The following is an 18324-nucleotide window of genomic DNA, read 5'->3' on the forward strand; positions in this document are numbered from 1 at the left end:
AGCACACCTCTTTAAGCCGCACTGCAGTGTTGTGTAGCCAAGCCCTGGCTGAGTCATGTCAGCCAGGGGAAAAAAAAAACAGCTCACCCTTTCCAGGCTTAGCCCAGCCCTGCCCCTTTTCCCAGGCTAACACCCACTGTGAACAGCCAGCATGCAGGGTCTTTGCAGGCCTGGAAGACATGGAACTAAAAGACACGCCCCAAAAAATAAGAAGAAGAGGGCTACAATAGGACAAGGGTACCCAAGTTATTGGGGTGTGGGGGGGGTGGTGATGGAATGCAAAACCAGGCCCTGATGTGCAGCCCTGAGGCCAAAAGGCAGGGCCCAACAAGCAGAGCCCCTTGCCACATCCCACAGGTCCACATGTGGCTGAGGCCGCCAGATGCTGTATACTGGGGTGCATAAAGTAGGGGTGAAGCAGAAGTGCCCCGCCCCCCCCCCCCCGGACCGGGGTTGGGGCCGGGGGGGGGGGGGGGGGGTGCGGCATGAAATTTCATGCAGGGAGCACACCACAAGTGGCTGCTGGGTCTTAGGCTCATCCCTCTCATTAAAAAGCTTGACATATCATCCTGCTTTTTTGGTTCTGTATTCCCAGTCATATATTGATTAATAAAGCTTTTCTTTATGCTCCAGACATTTTCATACACATGCCACAGATCTGGGTTTGTTCCCCCCCACCCACATATGACCATAAAGGAAATTGCATGAGACAGCTGCAGGTCGGGGGGGGGGGGGGGGGGGGGGGGCAAAGTGGGGCCCATCCCTGCACTAGATGCGCTGTGAAGGGGACCCAGCATGCATGTTGGTGACTGTAAGGCAGCCCTGCCTCCAATGCACAGAATGCTAGCTCCATCTGGTGTGTGCTTCAAACAGCCCCCTGGCACCCTGTTCGCTGAGCTGTTTGCAGCTCAGTTTACAGCCCTGCTGTTGTTTTTGACTTACAAACCCAGGTCTAAGCAGGAACAAAACAGGTTGCAGGGCTTCTTCCCTAGCTAATCAGCCAGCTATTTGGGGGCTCCTGCTGGAAATGCATACGCAGCTGCATGGGGGCCCCAGTTCCTGTAGGCTGCAGCTTAGCTGTGCCTCCTAACTTACGTCCTCCTTCTGCTAGACAGGTATGTGCATGTTTAGTTAAACAGCCAAGACCCTGAATCCTAGCAGATGAGCCATTAAACTTCCCATTCCAGCCATTGCCGCTCCCATTTCCTGGGGATGAACAGGTTAGAGTGGGACTGCTGCTGCTCTGTCTGCCTGAAGCCAAAGGGCAGCAGAAGTTCTGCTGTCCTGTGACTGCTTCCATGAGGGAAAAGGAATGCCATCATGTTTAAAGACACAAGCAGATGTTTAAGGCCTTTGCTGCATCAGGGCCTGATTCATCAGGTCTTTTCCTCATTTTTATGTTGCTGGGAGCACCGTAACTAACTAATTTTGCATCTGAGGCAGGAAGATAAAGTGCAACCCTCATGTTTCTATATTCATCGGAGTTATTTCATAGGAAAAAGGGAAATAATAATACAATGTTTATTTAGTGTACTTGTGAGATTTGCATGAACAATCTGTCTCTAGCTACTGATATGTCCCCCCGCCAGCTATGTGCCAGATGGAAGCGTCTCACTCACCATGCCCTTGTGATCAGTGTTGCCCCCCCCCCACTTCCAAAACCAGCTCTTAGGTGCTTGTTGTACAGCCACCGCCCCCCCCCATAGCAGTAAGGGCTCCCAACCCATGCCTAACAGAGGCCGGATTATCCCATGACTAGAACATTTTGTTGAAGATTTGGGAGATCTGGGTTCGCCTCCATTTTTTTGGCGTTGTGGTGCTAAATACATTGAAGATTGCAAGGTGGGCTGAGACGAAGGCAATACAAGCACCCGAGATATTTGTGTGTCGTAGGAAGGCAGCTTGCAGCTGTTTTCCAGGTGTGAGCGGGATTACTGCCTCCTCCAGTGGCCATGGCCTATACTGCGACTGAAAGCATCGATGGTTCATGTATAATATTCTAGCTGGGAAAAAACCAGAGCCTTTGGTCCAGTATTCACCTGGGGGATTGGCTGCTTCACTCTATTGAATTCGTCCTATGGCTGTGACTGTGCTTTCTAGAGAATCATGTGGTGAGAAATGGGAGTCATACATGTGGTATGTAATGCAGTAGGTTCAGCTTTGGAATACAGTACAGGTTTCACGACCCACGCTCATGTCTTTGCATTCACTGACTAACACTTCCCCTACACAGCCAACGAGCCACAGGTGTTAAGGCCATGTTGGTCCAAACCATGACTAAAATCGTGCTTGACGGTTTTCTGTTAAAGCTGGGGCTCATTTGCTGAGACCAGTGGTGGTGCTGAAGCAGCAGTTCCAGGATCTGACCAGGAGGTGGTGAAATGGGATAACAAACAGGCATCTCTGCTGACTTAGCTTCAAGGAGCCCCTACCAAGAAATGATCTGACTGTGTCCATCAGCTGCTCACCACTGAAACAGTGAACAAAAGAGTAGATCATCCTCTCAGACCTGGCCATAGTTGTCCAAGCATCTATAACTTTTGGGTGCTTATTTTGTCTAGCAATGAAGCCATAAGACCACAGTACCATGGGGGTGGGGGTGGGATCAAGGGGGTCTGTAGTGCCCTCCACAATTTTATACTAAGGGGCTACACAACCTACCCCAGATAGAGCTCTTAACTGCAACACAGCCTGAGTTATGTTGTAAATTGAGTCAGGCTATGTCTACACAGGGCAATTTTTTCAAAATAACTTGAACAGTGTCTAAACGGGGTACATGCTATTTTTTGAAATAAATTCATTGATATTTGTTGGGAGACCAATACAGCAGCACACACAATCCAGGAATTTTTTAAAGAATGGTGTGGAGAACTTCTTGGTACAAGTGTTGAAGGAACCAACCAGTGGCCACACACACAGGCTTGACCTGTGGCTCAAACATAGGGAGAAACTAGTAGATGTGGGGAGCAACCTAGGTTGCAATGATCATGAGATGGTAGATTTCAGGATCCTGACAAAAGGAAGAAAGATGAGCAGTAAAATACCCATCATGAATGGGACCCCTGCTGGACAAGGGAGGAAACCTTGTGACAGATGATGTGGGGAAAGCATTGAAATGCTTTTTTTCCCCTCTGTCTTCACAGGCAAGGTCAGCTCCCAAACTACCGCACTAGGCAATGCAGTATGGGAGAGAGGTGGGCAGTTGTCGGTGGGGAAAGAACAGGTTAAGAACTGTGTATAAGAATCAAGGGCAGCTGCTTCAGCAAGCCCTCTCCCCCAGCCACATGTATCACACCCCACCACCTCTTCCTGAGTAACACCACTTGTGTGACAGTGTGAGCTGTGTCTGGTGCACAGGGGACATGAAGCAGCCTAGCTAATGCTGCTGAAAACAGACACTTTTTATAGTCATGGTAACACATTGGTTCACAAGTGTGAATGGGCTTAAGGAAACCCCCCCCCGCAGTCTGAAACTTCAGTTGCAGCAGGCTCATGAAAGGCAATCATCACTGCTGGATGTGGTGATATGGATGTCTTTCAGGTATTTGTCCTGTCTTTGAACGTGACCATTCAAGGGGAAGTACACAAACACAAGCAGACTGGGTTGCTCCCTTGTTTTCATATGTCAGGTGTAGTAGCAGCTGTGTAAGGCATCACCCTGGACCTGTTAGTCAGTCTTACAAACAGTACCACAGGAAGAAATCCTGCAGATTCAGCATCACCTGAGTGTGCCAGCTACAGGAACTGGGGCTGCATTTTTAATTTGTGCTGCTATATTCAGACTTCTGAGATTTTCTGATACATCTCTTAAGCAGTTCCTAATTCCACAGTGGAACCTGTATTTCTGGCTAGCAGTAGGCTGAGTATTCTCTCTTCCTGCTGTCTGACCCCTCTACAGCAGGGGCAATGTGTAATCTGACTGAGCCTCTCATAAAAGGGATGGAGAAGGGAAAATATTTCTCCCTCTAGTGGCCACTCCATACATGAAGCATAGAATACAAGGACTGGGAGGGACCTCAAGAGGCCATTAAGTCCAGCCCCCTGCCCTAATGGCAGGACCAAATACTGTCTAAACCATCGCTGACAGACATCTATCTAATGTGTTCTTAAAGATCTCCAGCGATGGAGATTCCACAACCTCCCTTGGCAATTTATTTCACTGTTTGACCACCCTGACAGTCAGGGAGGCAACAGATTAGACTTCTTATCTCAGGTGCTCCTCTGAAGCAGGCATTTACCTCTCCGAGTTTTCTGGGGCCAAAGGGTCTATTCCCCTGGCAGGGATGTCCCTGCCCTGTACCTTAGTAGCTGCAGAGCTCTCTTCTGATACCTGACAGCATCTCTACAGTTTCTGCTCTCCAGCAGCAAGTCGTCCTTCCATGACTTCTGGCATGCCACTAGACTGACTAAAGGAGACATTTAACCAGTTCCAGTGGGTCCTTCAGTGGCTCAAGGTGTCCCAAACGTAACTGTCTCAGTTCAGTCTACCAGGTTCTAGATTGGCTCTGGGTGTCTTAATTAACCTAACAGCCTTAACTGAATTCTAGGAGGTTCCTAATTAAACCTAGTTGTCAATTACCTGGTGTAGCTGCCCCTTGGTTGCCATGGGCACAGAGATTTGTTCAACCTAAAGCTAATGCATATGTGTTTTATTACTTTCTGGGGATAGACATCTGGCCTTTCCCTACAGATTGCATAAAGATATTGGTCACACTTTCTAGAGGCCAGGCACCCTATTTTAGCTAATACAGCTTTCACAATGGACCTACTTTTTTAAAAACCCAATGGAGTTTCATTTTTATTAGTGACTTGGCAATGTGCTTTGTCAATGTACTGAGGGTTTTTTCTCCCTAACTGGTAGCTCTGCAGCTGACTGGGGAAGAACAGGTTGCATCTCACTTACATGCTGGCATGAAGCAGAATTTGTTAGCAACACAATGGCTGCATAGGCCACCAAGACTTACACGTCACTTCTGCAGCTATAATGCTACCATGGTGAGCTACAGTTAAGCAGTAGGCCTTGTCAATACTTAAATCAGCCTTATGCAATTGTATTAGTATAATGGTGATTTATGGCACTCTTACAGAGTAAGACACACAACTTTACTGGTGTAAGTTACCTCTACATCAGCGTAACTATTTTAGTTTAAAAAATCCACGAAGTTTTGGTAAAACAGACCAAGTCTTCCCTTATGTGAAAATAACGTAGGTTTACTTTTGGGTAAGACAAGCAGAATTCTTTGCTATAGAATCTTTATTTAAATTTACCCCAGCTTTTGCAGAAGATCCTGTGGAAAAGCCAACCCTTCCTTTTCACAGGCCATGTTCTTGCTCTCTCGGTCCTATGCTCTGCTTGGAAAAATCCATTGCTCTGGAACAACCAAGCTACATCGTGAAAAAGGAAAGGTCAACCAAAGCAATAGCCAAATAGTACTTTTCCCCAGTCCAACAGTAGCACTGGAAGTCGGGGAACACAGACTCTGCAGCAGTTTCTAGCAACTTCAATCTCTGCAATCAGATATAGACAGCCTGATTTTTTTTCCAAACAGTTCACATTTATTATTGATAACAATAAAAAAAAATCTTTTAAAGACTGCTGCTTCTTATTACCAATCAGGAGGTAATATGTTTACAAAACATTTACAGGGTTTGATATGCAATTCATGAATATGGACAAGACGACACAAAAAGGAAGTTGGAAACAGAGAAAAACCCACAGAATGGTTGACAGAAAGGAAGGAGTGGATAAGAACAGCAACATCACATGAAAAAGGAGGCGAACAGTATTAAAATTAATTCAGTCAAACTGCATTATTCAGTCCCATTTGCCACAGCACTTCACTCAGAGGAGACTTTACATTTTGCATTCCTTGTGTACCCCTCGAACGTTTGTGCGATCATGTGCTTTGAGTTCTTAAAGATGCATTAAACTTTTTCAGGGAAAACCTGAAGTGCCATTTATGAGCTAACTAAAAAATACTCAATAGATCTTCAGCCTTGAAAAATGGCTGTAACTCTAAGAGGTCTACAAAGCCAGACACCTCAGGGCAGATGTGGACCGTTGAATGGCGCAGTTTCTTTACAGCTGTCAGCAAAATCGCCATCTGAGAGAGAGGGAGAAAGAGAAAGAGGGGACCATCTTCAAGGTAGAGCCCTTAGAACGTGGAAAAGGGGAAGCGCCCTTTGAAAAGAGGCACAAATGTCACCAAGTTAATGGTATAATACGGCCTATGGCATTAGCCCCTCCGGGTACAAGAACACTAGCTCCTGTAGGTCAAGTATGAAACTACTTCTCTTCAGAGGGAATGTCAGTAGGCAGGATTATGGCAGTTCATACAAAGGAGAGCCAGTACAGACGCTGGCTGTGGACCTTGAACAGCTGGGCAGTAGAGCCTGCATTTTTTGCCCCAGCGCTAGTTTGCGAATACTCTTGGCAGCCAGTGTGAGAGCCCCACCTCTACTTTTGATATTACAGCAAACGCTACTGGCAAGTCAAAGGTGTCTGGTTTGGCTGATAAGTGCAGAAGGGTGTGTTTTTCAGCACAGCTATTCCTATTAATACTGAGTTTTAGCATTTTAAGCAACACTCCATGCCAGCATTGGCTTGCAAGTGTTGTGTTGCACTTGCTGCACATCAGTTTTGTTTTTCTGAATTTGGATATGCAAATAATGTACATTTTAAAATATTTACTCAGAATTTCTCAGTAGTCTGTGCCCTCCAAACAGGCCAGCCTATTATCTTTAGTAAACCCTTGCTTTTCTATGATCCTATCCAGTTAGCTATTAACATTTGTGGCAGTATAGCAACTTATTCCACCTGGATGAACAATGTAGCTGTCTAGCAGGGGAAAGCTTTCCACCACTGGTCTAAATCAGCAGCTTGTGCTGAATTCCAAGCTGTCACTTGTACTGAAGTGTAATGGCAGGTGGCATCTCAAATATCAATATTCTGAATGTTGTGTTTTTACCTCCCTTAATCAAAAAAGTGTTCACTCACAATTTCATCTTTTGAGTGCCTGGGAGATCCAATAGCTAGTTGCTATGGGAGAAGAACATGTGTTGACATCAGGTTTGTTCCTAACTAAGCAGGACAGGTTGGGACCTACATGTGTTATATGATGATCCAGACAAGAACTTCACCACTGGTAACTGCAACAATGAAAACAGTAGCTCAGGTAGGATTCAGTGTGTCATCTACTCATTTGTTTTGTTTTTTTTATGGTGGTAAAGATCCTACTGCCTCTTTACATTATTTGCCAACAAGGGACATGGTAAAGTTCTGTTCTTCCTAGTGTACATAAAATGCCAGAAAGGAGAATCTGAGAGAGAGCAAGTACAGCAATTAACTTTCCTGTAGCCATGCTGACTCCTGCCTGATTTAAGAAACAAGCCTAATTCTGTTCTGTAGCAGGTAAGTGGAATGTGTAAAAGGTGACTCCAGAACAAAGTGAGAAATAAATCAAGGACCCAATCTGGACCAGCCTTTGGGTCATCATGATGAATGAGAGCCTGTTCTCTGCCGCTCTCCTCACCACCATCAGTGCTTAAATTGAGTTCAAGAAAAGGGTTAAATTTGCTTTTAGTCCCTAAGAGTACATTTACACCAGGGTAAAATAACCCCAGCTGGCTCACATCAGTGGACCTGGCCTTTGGCGCAAGGGCTGGGACCCTGTACCCTCCCAGGGTCCCAAACCTTTAGTTCTCACTCAAGCCCAAAGACCCGCACAGCAATTTCCAGCTCTGGAACACAAGTCAGCTGATCTCAGTCAGCCACAAGTGTTTTTTTTACCTGTGAAAATATACCCTAAATGTCCAGCGCTGGGACTCCCCAGCCATGTGCTTATGCAACAGATATTAGTGTTAATGGCTTGCCCGCAACTCTGTTATAACAACCTTCCACTTGCACAGGAACCGTTTTCTCTTGAACAGCAGTGTGAGTGGGTGGCAGTAGCAGGAGAGCTTGCAGCAGCTGGAAGATCACTGGGTGCTCCACAACATGGCAAGAAGGCAGGAAAATTCTGTTCGCTTTCTAATGCATTATGGAATATTTTTGGTAGGACTGTTTTTGCTTTTTATCATTTACACGCAATTCTTTAAAAAGAATTCTTAATCAGCACACTGATTGCTCTTTTCCTTTCAAGAGAGCCCTTGTGTTTTACAGTTAGGATTTGTGCAAGCGTGCTTACAAAAATCTATGGCTGAGTTAGGAGTGAGGGATAAAGAGCCTAGCTGTCAGATCTAACTTGAACAGAAACACTACGTTTAAAATTCAAACAGCTACTTTACTATCTACAAAAGGGTTTTGTTTTTTGCAATGCCACTTGAATATGCTGTATTGTAGTCAGCTGCCACAGATGAGGGTCCAGCCACGTCATCCGTTTGCTTTTTATTTGCTGTGGCACTACCTGGAAATCATGGAGCTGGAGTGGGACTGGCTCGAAGAGGTTGTGGCAGCACTGAGCTGGGAGAATCCACTGTGGCTTGATTCAAGGCTCGTCATAGATCCTCTGCAAGAAGAAAGTATTAGACTTCAGAAGATCAGATTTAAGTTCTGCTACACTCATTCAAGTACTATTTACTATGCAGCTTGACTACACCAACTAAACCTAAAGAACCCTCTATAACATGGGTGTCCAACCTTTTGGCTTGCCTGGGCCGCACTGAGTGAAGAGGAATTGTCTTGGGCCGCATATAAAATATAATATAGTTAATGTATATAAATCACATAATAATGTTAAAAGTTTACTATCTTGTGGGGTCGCATTACTAGCTGTCCAGGGCCGCAGGTTGGACACACCTGCTCTACAACATTAGTGTCAGCATGTAGTGGTTCTTGTGTGCAACAAGAAAAAATACCATCTCTGAGCATCACAGTTAGGTTTTCAGAGAAATTTGATGCACTTGAAAGTGAGACTTGGAACTAGTCTCAATGCAATTAAGATGACACAAACTGACTCACTATTTCTTGTGGTGTCATCCACCACAATGCTGGATATTTTTAAGTGCTACCATCTCTATATTGTCATCGGGCATTATTTGCAACTTCAGATTCTTTAAGTACATGCCCACAAAATCTGTTTTCTTACCAAGGCAACTACAGCAGAGTATTTTGATTTTTCTTTTGTGGACTTGGCTTTTGGTATTGTACCAAGGTAGTCAAGTCATAAAGCAAAATGCAAGCTGGCCACAAAAAGAATACTTGACCCTGAGCCCTTGAATGGACATACCGGAAATCTTCTGATCCTATCACTTCTGTATAGTACATGACTTTACACTTATGTGAGGAGACCTGTAGAGATGCCAGAACATCATCCACACGAGGCAGGCTGGTTGTAGCACAGGCAGGCATGCTGTGAAACTTCCACTGAAGAATATAGAAGCCAGGCCATCTGGTCACATGTGACCCCTGAAAGCATCAATGACAAATGGAAATTAACTTAACAATACAAAGTCAAGCATTTGCATGTTGGAGTGAAACTGATTGTTCAGACAACAGGAGATTACCAAAATGCATGGAAGTATTTCTGAATGCTGATGTGCCAGCTCCTCTGGCTCATTAATGTTACTGGCCAGCTAGGCTTTCCTGAGATAAAATACCAACAAAAGTTGCATTAGAACATTACAAAAGGACCTTCTGACCTCTCCACTGCTGGGGTGTTAAAAGCAAAGCAAGGAACTTAAAATCAAGACCTCTGCCCCAATTAAATAAATTACTGGGGACCATCATGATCAGCTAATCTGACCTCCTCCACATTATATGCCATAGAATCTCACCTACCCACTTCTGTAAAAGGCCCACAGCCTCTGGCTCAGTTTCTGAACACCCTTTAAATCAAGAGTTCACATTACAGAGAATGCCCCATTTACCCTCATTAAAAATCAGCATATGATCTGTGACCCAGGCTGCAAAGCAAGGCAACATCACCGCTCTCCTCCCTGGCTCTCTTCCAATCTGACCTGGGGGAAAATTCCTTCCTGGCCCCAAATAAGGTGATCTATTAGATCCTGAGCACGTGGGCAAGACCCACCAGACAAAATACCTGGAAAAGAATTTGCTGTAGTGATTTAAGAACCTCCCCCCTCCCGCCCCGGCTTGCCATCCATGGCTGCTGGACATATTTGCCAGGAGCAGTCACAGATAGGCCATATGCTCATGTGAGCAAATCTCTTTATAACTCTATCATGCTCAGACAAACAAATTGGGTTTTGCCTCAACTATTCCCCTTATTCTCCACAATGTTCCTCCTCAGATGCTTAAAGTTAAATTTTATGAATGACCAGTTTACATTTATTCATTCTTATACTAACATTGACCCTTAATTTGAATTAACTCCTCTTCCTAGCCACTGTGTTTACAGACAGCATTCACTTCTCCCCTAAGCCTTTATTTGGTTAAGGCTAACAAGCCAAGCTCCTTAAGTCTCCTCTGATAAGGCAGATTCTCCATTCCTTGGAACATCCTTGTAGCCCTTCTCTGCACCTATTTCAATTTAAATTCATCTTTCTCGAACACAGGAGACCAGAGCTGCACACAGTATTCCAGATGAGGTCTCACCGGTGCCTTGTATAATGGGATTAGCACTTCCCTATCCATTAGATTAGCCTTTTTTATGGGTGCACCACATTGGCGGTTCAAAGTTATGCTTTCATCAGTTGATATGCTGCCCCGGTCTCTCTCTCCTGGCACATCCATCTTAACAGCAAACATTTTGTTATTTAAGTCCCGAAATGAATGACCCTGCAATTTGTACTATTAAATATCATCCTACTTCTACTACTCTAATTTTCAAGACTGTCCAAATAATCTTATGATATACTGGTCCTCTTCCATATTGAGATTATTTTCCACTTTTGCTTAATCTCAAATTTTATTTTAGCTACCAGCCATCTCTCAAAGCAATGAAGCTAACTATACCTGCAAACATCCCAGTATTACAGTGGAAACTCAGATGCAGAAGAGGCTAAGGAAAATATTTTCCAAATTTGGCCACCTACAGTTGGGCAACTTGAACAAGAAGTCTGATTTTCAGAGGACATCAACATCTATAGCTTCCAGCCAAAAGCAGTTGTGGGTGCACTGTACCTCTGAAATACAGACCACTTTATTTAGGTAGGTAAATATGGTATTAACAGCCAAACGTTTGGAAGTTTTGGCCTTAGTGTCAGAGCCCATGGCAGCCAGGACTAGAATCTCTCAGTCTCAATTTTCAAGTCTTCTTTCTAGTCAAAGAATCTCTCAACTCCTCTAATGCTCGCACACACTGCTGGCTATCCTCATTTCAGAAAGCAGCAACACCATCAAGGCCTCTAGGCTAAGAATGTGACCTAGTAGCTGCTTTTTGATGTAGCTACACTTATGGTGTGTGTCTTCCTTCAGATTTGCTTGTCAGCTTAATACAGGGGTCAGCAACCAGGGAATAAACATTAACTACCCTTCTCTCTCCGCAACCCCATCTGAAGAAGGCAAATGGACAAGCCAAGCAGAAAGAAAACAAAGTCCCATTGCTGATGGTCTGCAACTTCACAATAAGGTACCGGCTGTGTGCAAACCAGCAAATCAAAAAAAGATACAGCCTTGCTTTGACAGCGTAACTAATGATCTTACCTGCACACTCTCCCCCTCCTTGCAGATAAGTGGGGACTCCACCATACTGTAATCACGCCCTAACTGCCAGACTTTGTCGATCAGCTGCACATTGTTTCCCCCAGGTGATGTAATGCTGTGGGTGCCCAGAGACTCCTTTTTAGGAGGCTGTGGCGCTCTCTTGGAATGATAGATATTAAAAACAATGTCCCCTTTGCATACATCGAAATCCCATGTGATCACAGATGAGGCATCCACAATCTGAATCAGAATCTAGGGACAGAAGAGTTAAATTGAGCAATATGTTCAATAAAGGCTGGAAGTCTTACCAGGAAACAAAGCTGTTATAGGTGAGCTCTTCATTTATTCTATTAAGAACACTCTAGAATAGAAACAAATTCACTCTCTCCTGTGTCACATTACCTGCTTTGTGATAGGAAACATGAGAGCTTTCATGAACAGAGCCTGTTTTGGTCTTCTCTCTTTGTGGCTTTCATTGAAAGACTTAGTAACTTTTTTCCCCCCTCTAAATCTATGTATTAATAAGCAGATCAAACCAGGTATCCATGCTCCTCCTTCAGCAACAGGACTTTTGGGGAACAGGGCAAAGGGTGTCACCTTCAGTAAAAAAAAAAAATGCACTGATACCATGTTTGCAATTGGTTAGACAAGTCAAAGTGACTTACAAAAGCTAAAAAATGGGTTTGTGCTTTCTTGTTTATGATCTACAAAAGGTCTCAAAATCATCTGCTCTGTGTAGCTTTAGCGAAACTCACTGAGATGCAAAGTTGAGACCATCGAGAGTGCTTGGATCGAGAATGGTCTTGAACGGAAATGGAGTAACTAATTTAGTTCAGTTTTTAAAATCTATATTAGATGAATGGGGAAACAATAGTTCCACTCATTAAGTGGATAGCACCAGTAGCATTTTTATAAGCTGCTAATGGTTTTCCATGGGCTCTGGTGAAGGAATCCAACAGAGTAGTCAGTTCAGCTGACCTTCATCACAAAAGAGAGGGGATGCCTTTAAAATGCTATTACTTAATTTGTTACAAGCTATCCAGATCCTGATTTTGACCTGTATTATTCATTGCCTCAAGGAGACATCAAAAGAAGCTTTAGAATTCTGATTACTTAGGGAGTTCCAAATATCTCCTTTCAACCAAACCGAGTGATCAGAATCTTATCTGTTTTCATTTTATGTGAGCAGGGAAACACGGGATGCTAGACTAAAGTGAAAGAGGAGGAGTGGGGACTGTACCTCATGTGGAGCTCCCTTGAAGACACTGGCAGACTGATAGATCGTTTCAGTCCACAATTTTATGTCATCATTTTCCAACTCTTCTGCGGTGCGGTACAGAGATTTTGGAACTAGCCCACCCTCGGGAACTTCACACTGCAGGAGATTTAACAAAAACCCATGAGAGCAACAATCCAATCTCTCTCCTCCCCCACACCTGTCAGAATTTAAACATCCTGTCAAACCAATATTCTCATAGTGGCACTCCCAAAAATCACACCAGTGCTGCAAAGTATTCCTGGAGAACACCAACTTCAGTAATATCTTAGCCTTAGCCAACCTGATCTTGCTGTACAAGTCATCTTACAGTTATCAATACAAAGATATTCTTCAAAATATTCACTACTAGAATTGGTCTATTTTTAACTCTTTACTAATCCATAAGAACCATCATACCAGAAACAAGTACAGATCTTGCACATGCAACAGTATAATATTTAAAAAAACACAACACCCACAGCTCTGCAGTTTCTGTGTTTGTTTATATTGTTAAAGCACTCAGATCTCCTCTAGAACTAACCAGGACAGAGGTGACTATTGCCTTGTTTTCTGCAATAGATAGAAAGCATTCAATATTTTGATCTATCTTCTTTTAAGTCCATTTTGCTGGGCTTTTCTGGTTTCATTAATAACTTACACAGTTCTAAATTACAGAGAGCAGATTCCTTTCACTGAAAGTGGCAGCCAGCTGAAGTACACACAAGTCCAAAATGCTTAGTATGTGTGCACATTAGAATTTACAGTCTTTAATTGGATGACTAGAGCAGCTCAACAGAATTTCCATGAAAGGGAGATGGGTAAATTAATCATCACTTATAGGGATTTATAATGTAAACCTAAAAGGAAGATGCTTGTACACAACTGATTAATCCAATTCCAGCACTCACACGCTATTGTGATGAGTTCTGCTGAAGAACAGTGGGGTGAGATCATGCCTATTAAACACAGGGCAATCTATGTAAAGACAAATGCACTAGTGTGATGTCACAGTGATACACTAGGAAAAACCAAACCACATTTTTAGAGACATTACAGTTATAATTCCAATGAGCAAAAAAAGGAAAAACACTGTCTTTTGATTCAAGCAAGGACTGAACTGTTTGTTCTAGGTTCAATGCTTAGCTATACGTGGCCTCAGTTTTTCCAGCTATTAAAATGAGATGAAATGTTTCCCGACCATACTGGATACCAGAGGCATTAAGGACTACGCATTTCAGTAAGATTAACAGGGGAAGGGTACTACAGAAAAACAAGCTGTACTACTACAAGGGACCTGCTATTACAATGGTGATCTGAAGGAGAGACAAGAGACAAGAACAGCAACACCAGACTTGTGTTTCACATGGGAAATTATGAATTGACGAGATCTGGAAATGCTGAATTTTGTCTCATCTCTGTCCTCTCCACCTTCCACATGGAGTTGTGGTTCATGATTTACTGGTTTTCAACTACAGTCTCCAGCTATCTTAACTGGGAGCGGGACAGGGTTTGCAGCGAGAACTGTGACAAAGTGGTGTTCAGGTACTATAACTGAAGAGTTTAAACTAATATAGTCATAGATCATTTTCTTAAAAATATGAAGCTAGGAAACCTAAACCATTAAGACGCTCATTACATACATGGACAAATATTTTAATTTAAAAAGACTTTTCATAAATGGTCTGTTTCTCTAGCAACAGTGGGGACTATCATAACTACAGAAATTACTGGATGTGACATCTTTGGCCTGTGGTATGCAGGAGGTCAAACCCTGTGATAATTCCCCTCCGGTCTTAGTATATATGGATATATGAACCTAAATACAGAGGAAGGAATGCATTCCTGCCCTGAGCTAAGCAGTATGTGACAGTGCTATTGGCTTGAACTTGAGACTTGGCATGTAATGGTGAAGACAATTTTTAAAATGCATTTATTTACAAACACAGGGTATTCTTTTAGTGAATTGCAATCTGTTTCACGAGCACCTTTGTTCCTCTTTTCAGCTTGGATTGCAAAGGCTGCGATTACAAAAAACCAACCCTACAACCTCAGCCATTCTAAAGAACCTATATAAAAAGCACAGCAAAGCAAGACCACACTTACAGATTGTACTTGGCAATCTCTCTTTTAGGAGGTTTCCTTTGTTTTCTTTTCTTTTTTCTTTTTTTTTTTTTTTTTTAAATGCAAGAGTGAAAAAACAAACAAATTGTTATAGTCGATAGTTTAAGTTCTTACCATGCACTCTCCACTAAGGAAATCTGGGATAATTTCTTTATCAATGTAATCCAGCAGCCCTCCGGGACCTTGGTAGTCATTTCCTGCATATATAAGGAATTTCTTTCTGGTGTTGTCATCAATGAATGGACTAACCTAAAAATAAACAACAACAGAATTGGTCAAGTAGCCAGAATGACATCAAAAGAATTATATTTTGTTTTATCCTGGGTTAGGTAAATAATATACAGTAAATGAATGAAGTTATTAATCTAGCTACTTAAAAATGTTTTTCTTAAGAATTTGTGGTAATTCCAGAAATAAAGCATCTTATAAAATGGCTGAGTAATAGTTCCATGTGGTAATAGTTACAGTTAACACCATGAAGATCAGTTTTCATGAGAACACACACATGCAAATACACACCTGTGCACAGATACTAGAAGTGTCAACGTACCAGTGTCCAGAGGACTGGAAATACTCTGGGAGCTCGCAGGATAAGAAGGCGGCCCAGTGTTTCAGGGTAATTTGCTTCCACCACTTCAATGATTCTTAGTAATGCTTTGACACCAGGTCTCCATAAATGTCGCATATTCAAGCCCTCCAAATCCACCAGACAGGTCCAGGAACTGTTAATTTTAAAGAGTTTTTTAAAAACAAAAAAAAAAAAAAAAAGCCACTGGAATCACATTTCATTATCCACACAGCTATAGTACTCTTCATCCCACCTCTTTTTTTTAGCTATAAAGTGCCATGTTTATGACTCTCTGAATGATCACTCTGCTTATTCTGATACAGGGCAGGCATGTCCGCAAAGGATAGACAACCATTTCAATCTCCAGCTGAAGAGCTAAACACAAAACACTCATCACTGTGACTAGTAAATCATAATTTTTAGGGTGGGTGGAAGAAGAGTACTGGTTCTGCAGTGGGAGCTTAAAATTCAGCAAGCTTGTTTCCTAATGTAAGTGTGTGCAGTGCCCCCTTTTTTTGGGGGGGGGGGGCGGGGGGAAGAGTGCTGGTACTCAAGCCAGCTCCCTGCCCCTCCCCTTCAGCCAATCCCATGGCTGGGACTGTGGAGGAGCTTGTACTTAGTACCAGCAAATAAAAAATACTGTGCGTGTTCTAAAAATGCCATTGCACTATGAGACTGTATTTTAGAATTTACGACTCAATTTCAGGATAACATTCCTTATACCTGACAATATTTAAACTCATCAAGTCAGAAGGACTGAAAAAGGTATTTCAATGTTTTCTAAAGCAGGCCCACTCTTTCTTGTACACTCACAGTTATGTTGTACTAATTCTGGGCCGTTGGAATGACTCCTACAGGCATTACATGAATTAAAGTGGTTTTTTTTTTTCCTTTAAGTAAGTGGGTGAATATTTCATTGCTGCCTCTTCATTAACCTTTACCATGTAAGCATCCTTTGGCAGCACAAGGCCACAGCAGCACAAAGGAGACCCAAATCTTATACTTGGCTTCTTACTCAGGCCAGCCGGGACTGGGAGTTCTTTGTATTAAGATGATGAGAAATGGGAAGGCTATCCACCGGTAACCTTTTGGAGATTAAAGGATGGAATCAGTGGCCTCTGAAAGGAGCCTAATGTTTTATGACAGAAGAATGATTTTATTCTCAAGTCAAATATTGCAGTCATCGCACACCCTGAATTCATTTTGTGGCTGATAAGGGAGTTAGCAAGCAAATCCTAATCCAGACTGGAGCTTGGAAACAAAGCAACTTTGGAGCCAAGCAACTTTGTGGCCAAACTTGAAGAAAAACTGCCAAATAAAAAATCCAGATCTCATGTTATTTCTGAAAAGTAACAAAAGTCTCATGTTTCACCTTATAGGCCTGCCAAATACTTTCGTGTTCTCTTCACATCGCCTCAGTCCTTCTTCATTTATAGAAAGAACCTAAGGGAAAAAAAAGCAGCATTGTTTTAGAGAATATTCTAAAACTGTTGGGATCCTGGGATTGGGAAGAAACTGAAATTTTCATAACCAGAGCCTTAAGGCAAATCATGCCAACCACAGACCAGTATAAAAGGACATTTACTGAAAACGTGTAATAGTGGATTTAAGAGGAGCAATGAGTGCAGAAACTTTTAGGGGAAAAAAACATATATTTTAGTTCTTGGATACTATAGTGAAGAATTCAGGACAAAACTTTTGGGTCAACTTTTTTCCCCTCAGGCAAATGAGCCTTAGAAAGGCATTCAGTCTCTTCAGTTGGTCAGTATCAATACATTGTATATTTCTTTGAAGACACCACTGTGCAGTATTTTCACTCCCAGGTCTCAGATTTTTAGCATAAGACAAAAACTTCCTAAGCTCCTCCTTAAACATCCAACTTCTGTCCTTAGAACCTTTAAATTCTGACTGAGTTGGAAACAAAAACTCCCCTCAGAAAAGGTAAGGTAATTACCAAAAAAGATTGGGAAAAAAAATCATGCTTTAAAAGGAGACAAACAAAGCTTTTGCGTGGAAACAGCACCACCAGAAACAGCAAGTATACAACCACGAGATGTGGCGGCTGGCTGCTGCCACTGTAAGTACGGGTTGCTGCCATTATGCTTCTACAGAGTTTGCCTGTTCTGTCTGAAAGCTGAGTACATCAACAGTTAAAATCCCACAGTGAGGCCTTCGAAGAAATCAAATTACAGGCAAGTCATTTTCCTTTTAAAATAGAGGTGCATTTTACAAATGAAAAATAGGATACCTGCACAATAGCTAGGAAGGCATTTATCCCCCTGTGCACATATAAAAGCATCAGTTTCAGGCATTATATATAAAAACCCTCTCTATAAAATAAGAAGCGGTGATAATGTCTCAGCCCTGAACTATAGTAACTGTTACACATGAACTTTCTGGCATCAGTCTACAGCTTGAAAAAATACTCAAGTGAGACATTCAGAGAGATTTGATCTTTTCAAACTGCAAACAGATTGCTAAAGCATACAGAAAAATATGTACTTTGTGCCCATCATTCTGGTGTTGCAGGAAACAGCAAAATTAGAACAAATGTGTTAGCAATAAACAAGTCATCTCTTAAGCACTTACATATCGAAGCAAGGCTTCTTCCCCAAGAGCCCGCACTAAGCCTTTGGTATCCATCTGTCCTAACCTCAACACATACAGAGGACGGCCATCTGACGAGCAAGAGACAATAAATTAGTATTGTGTTAAAGTTTTAAATCTAAGGGTATGTCTACACAGCAAAGTTCCAAGGACATGGCTACACTA

At 42.6% G+C, this 18324-nt stretch overlaps 1 protein-coding gene across 3 annotated transcripts in view; it reads right to left on the bottom strand.

Moving 5' to 3' along the window:
• Positions 1–5533: 5533 nt before the first annotated feature.
• The window catches only part of SEC14L1 (SEC14 like lipid binding 1), a 48341-nt gene continuing 35550 nt past the window's right edge, over positions 5534–18324 (bottom strand). For 2 of the 3 annotated variants that reach the window (XM_075014571.1, XM_075014572.1), the window contains exons 9-17: positions 18142–18230; positions 16925–16995; positions 15535–15706; positions 15099–15233; positions 12846–12980; positions 11606–11857; positions 9228–9406; positions 8406–8507; positions 5534–6104 (exon numbers count right to left, since the gene is read on the bottom strand). In XM_075014571.1, the coding sequence (XP_074870672.1) occupies positions 6089–6104; positions 8406–8507; positions 9228–9406; positions 11606–11857; positions 12846–12980; positions 15099–15233; positions 15535–15706; positions 16925–16995; positions 18142–18230 (1151 nt within the window). In that variant the 3' untranslated portion in view covers positions 5534–6088. Of the gene's footprint in view, positions 6105–8405; positions 8508–9227; positions 9407–11605; positions 11858–11883; positions 12203–12845; positions 12981–15098; positions 15234–15534; positions 15707–16924; positions 16996–18141; positions 18231–18324 lie in introns of those variants that run through there. The other variant, XM_075014573.1, reaches the window with a different exon arrangement.

The sequence above is a fragment of the Carettochelys insculpta genome, chromosome 20, assembly GCF_033958435.1.
Source record: "Carettochelys insculpta isolate YL-2023 chromosome 20, ASM3395843v1, whole genome shotgun sequence".
Classification (NCBI taxonomy): Eukaryota; Metazoa; Chordata; order Testudines; family Carettochelyidae; genus Carettochelys; species Carettochelys insculpta.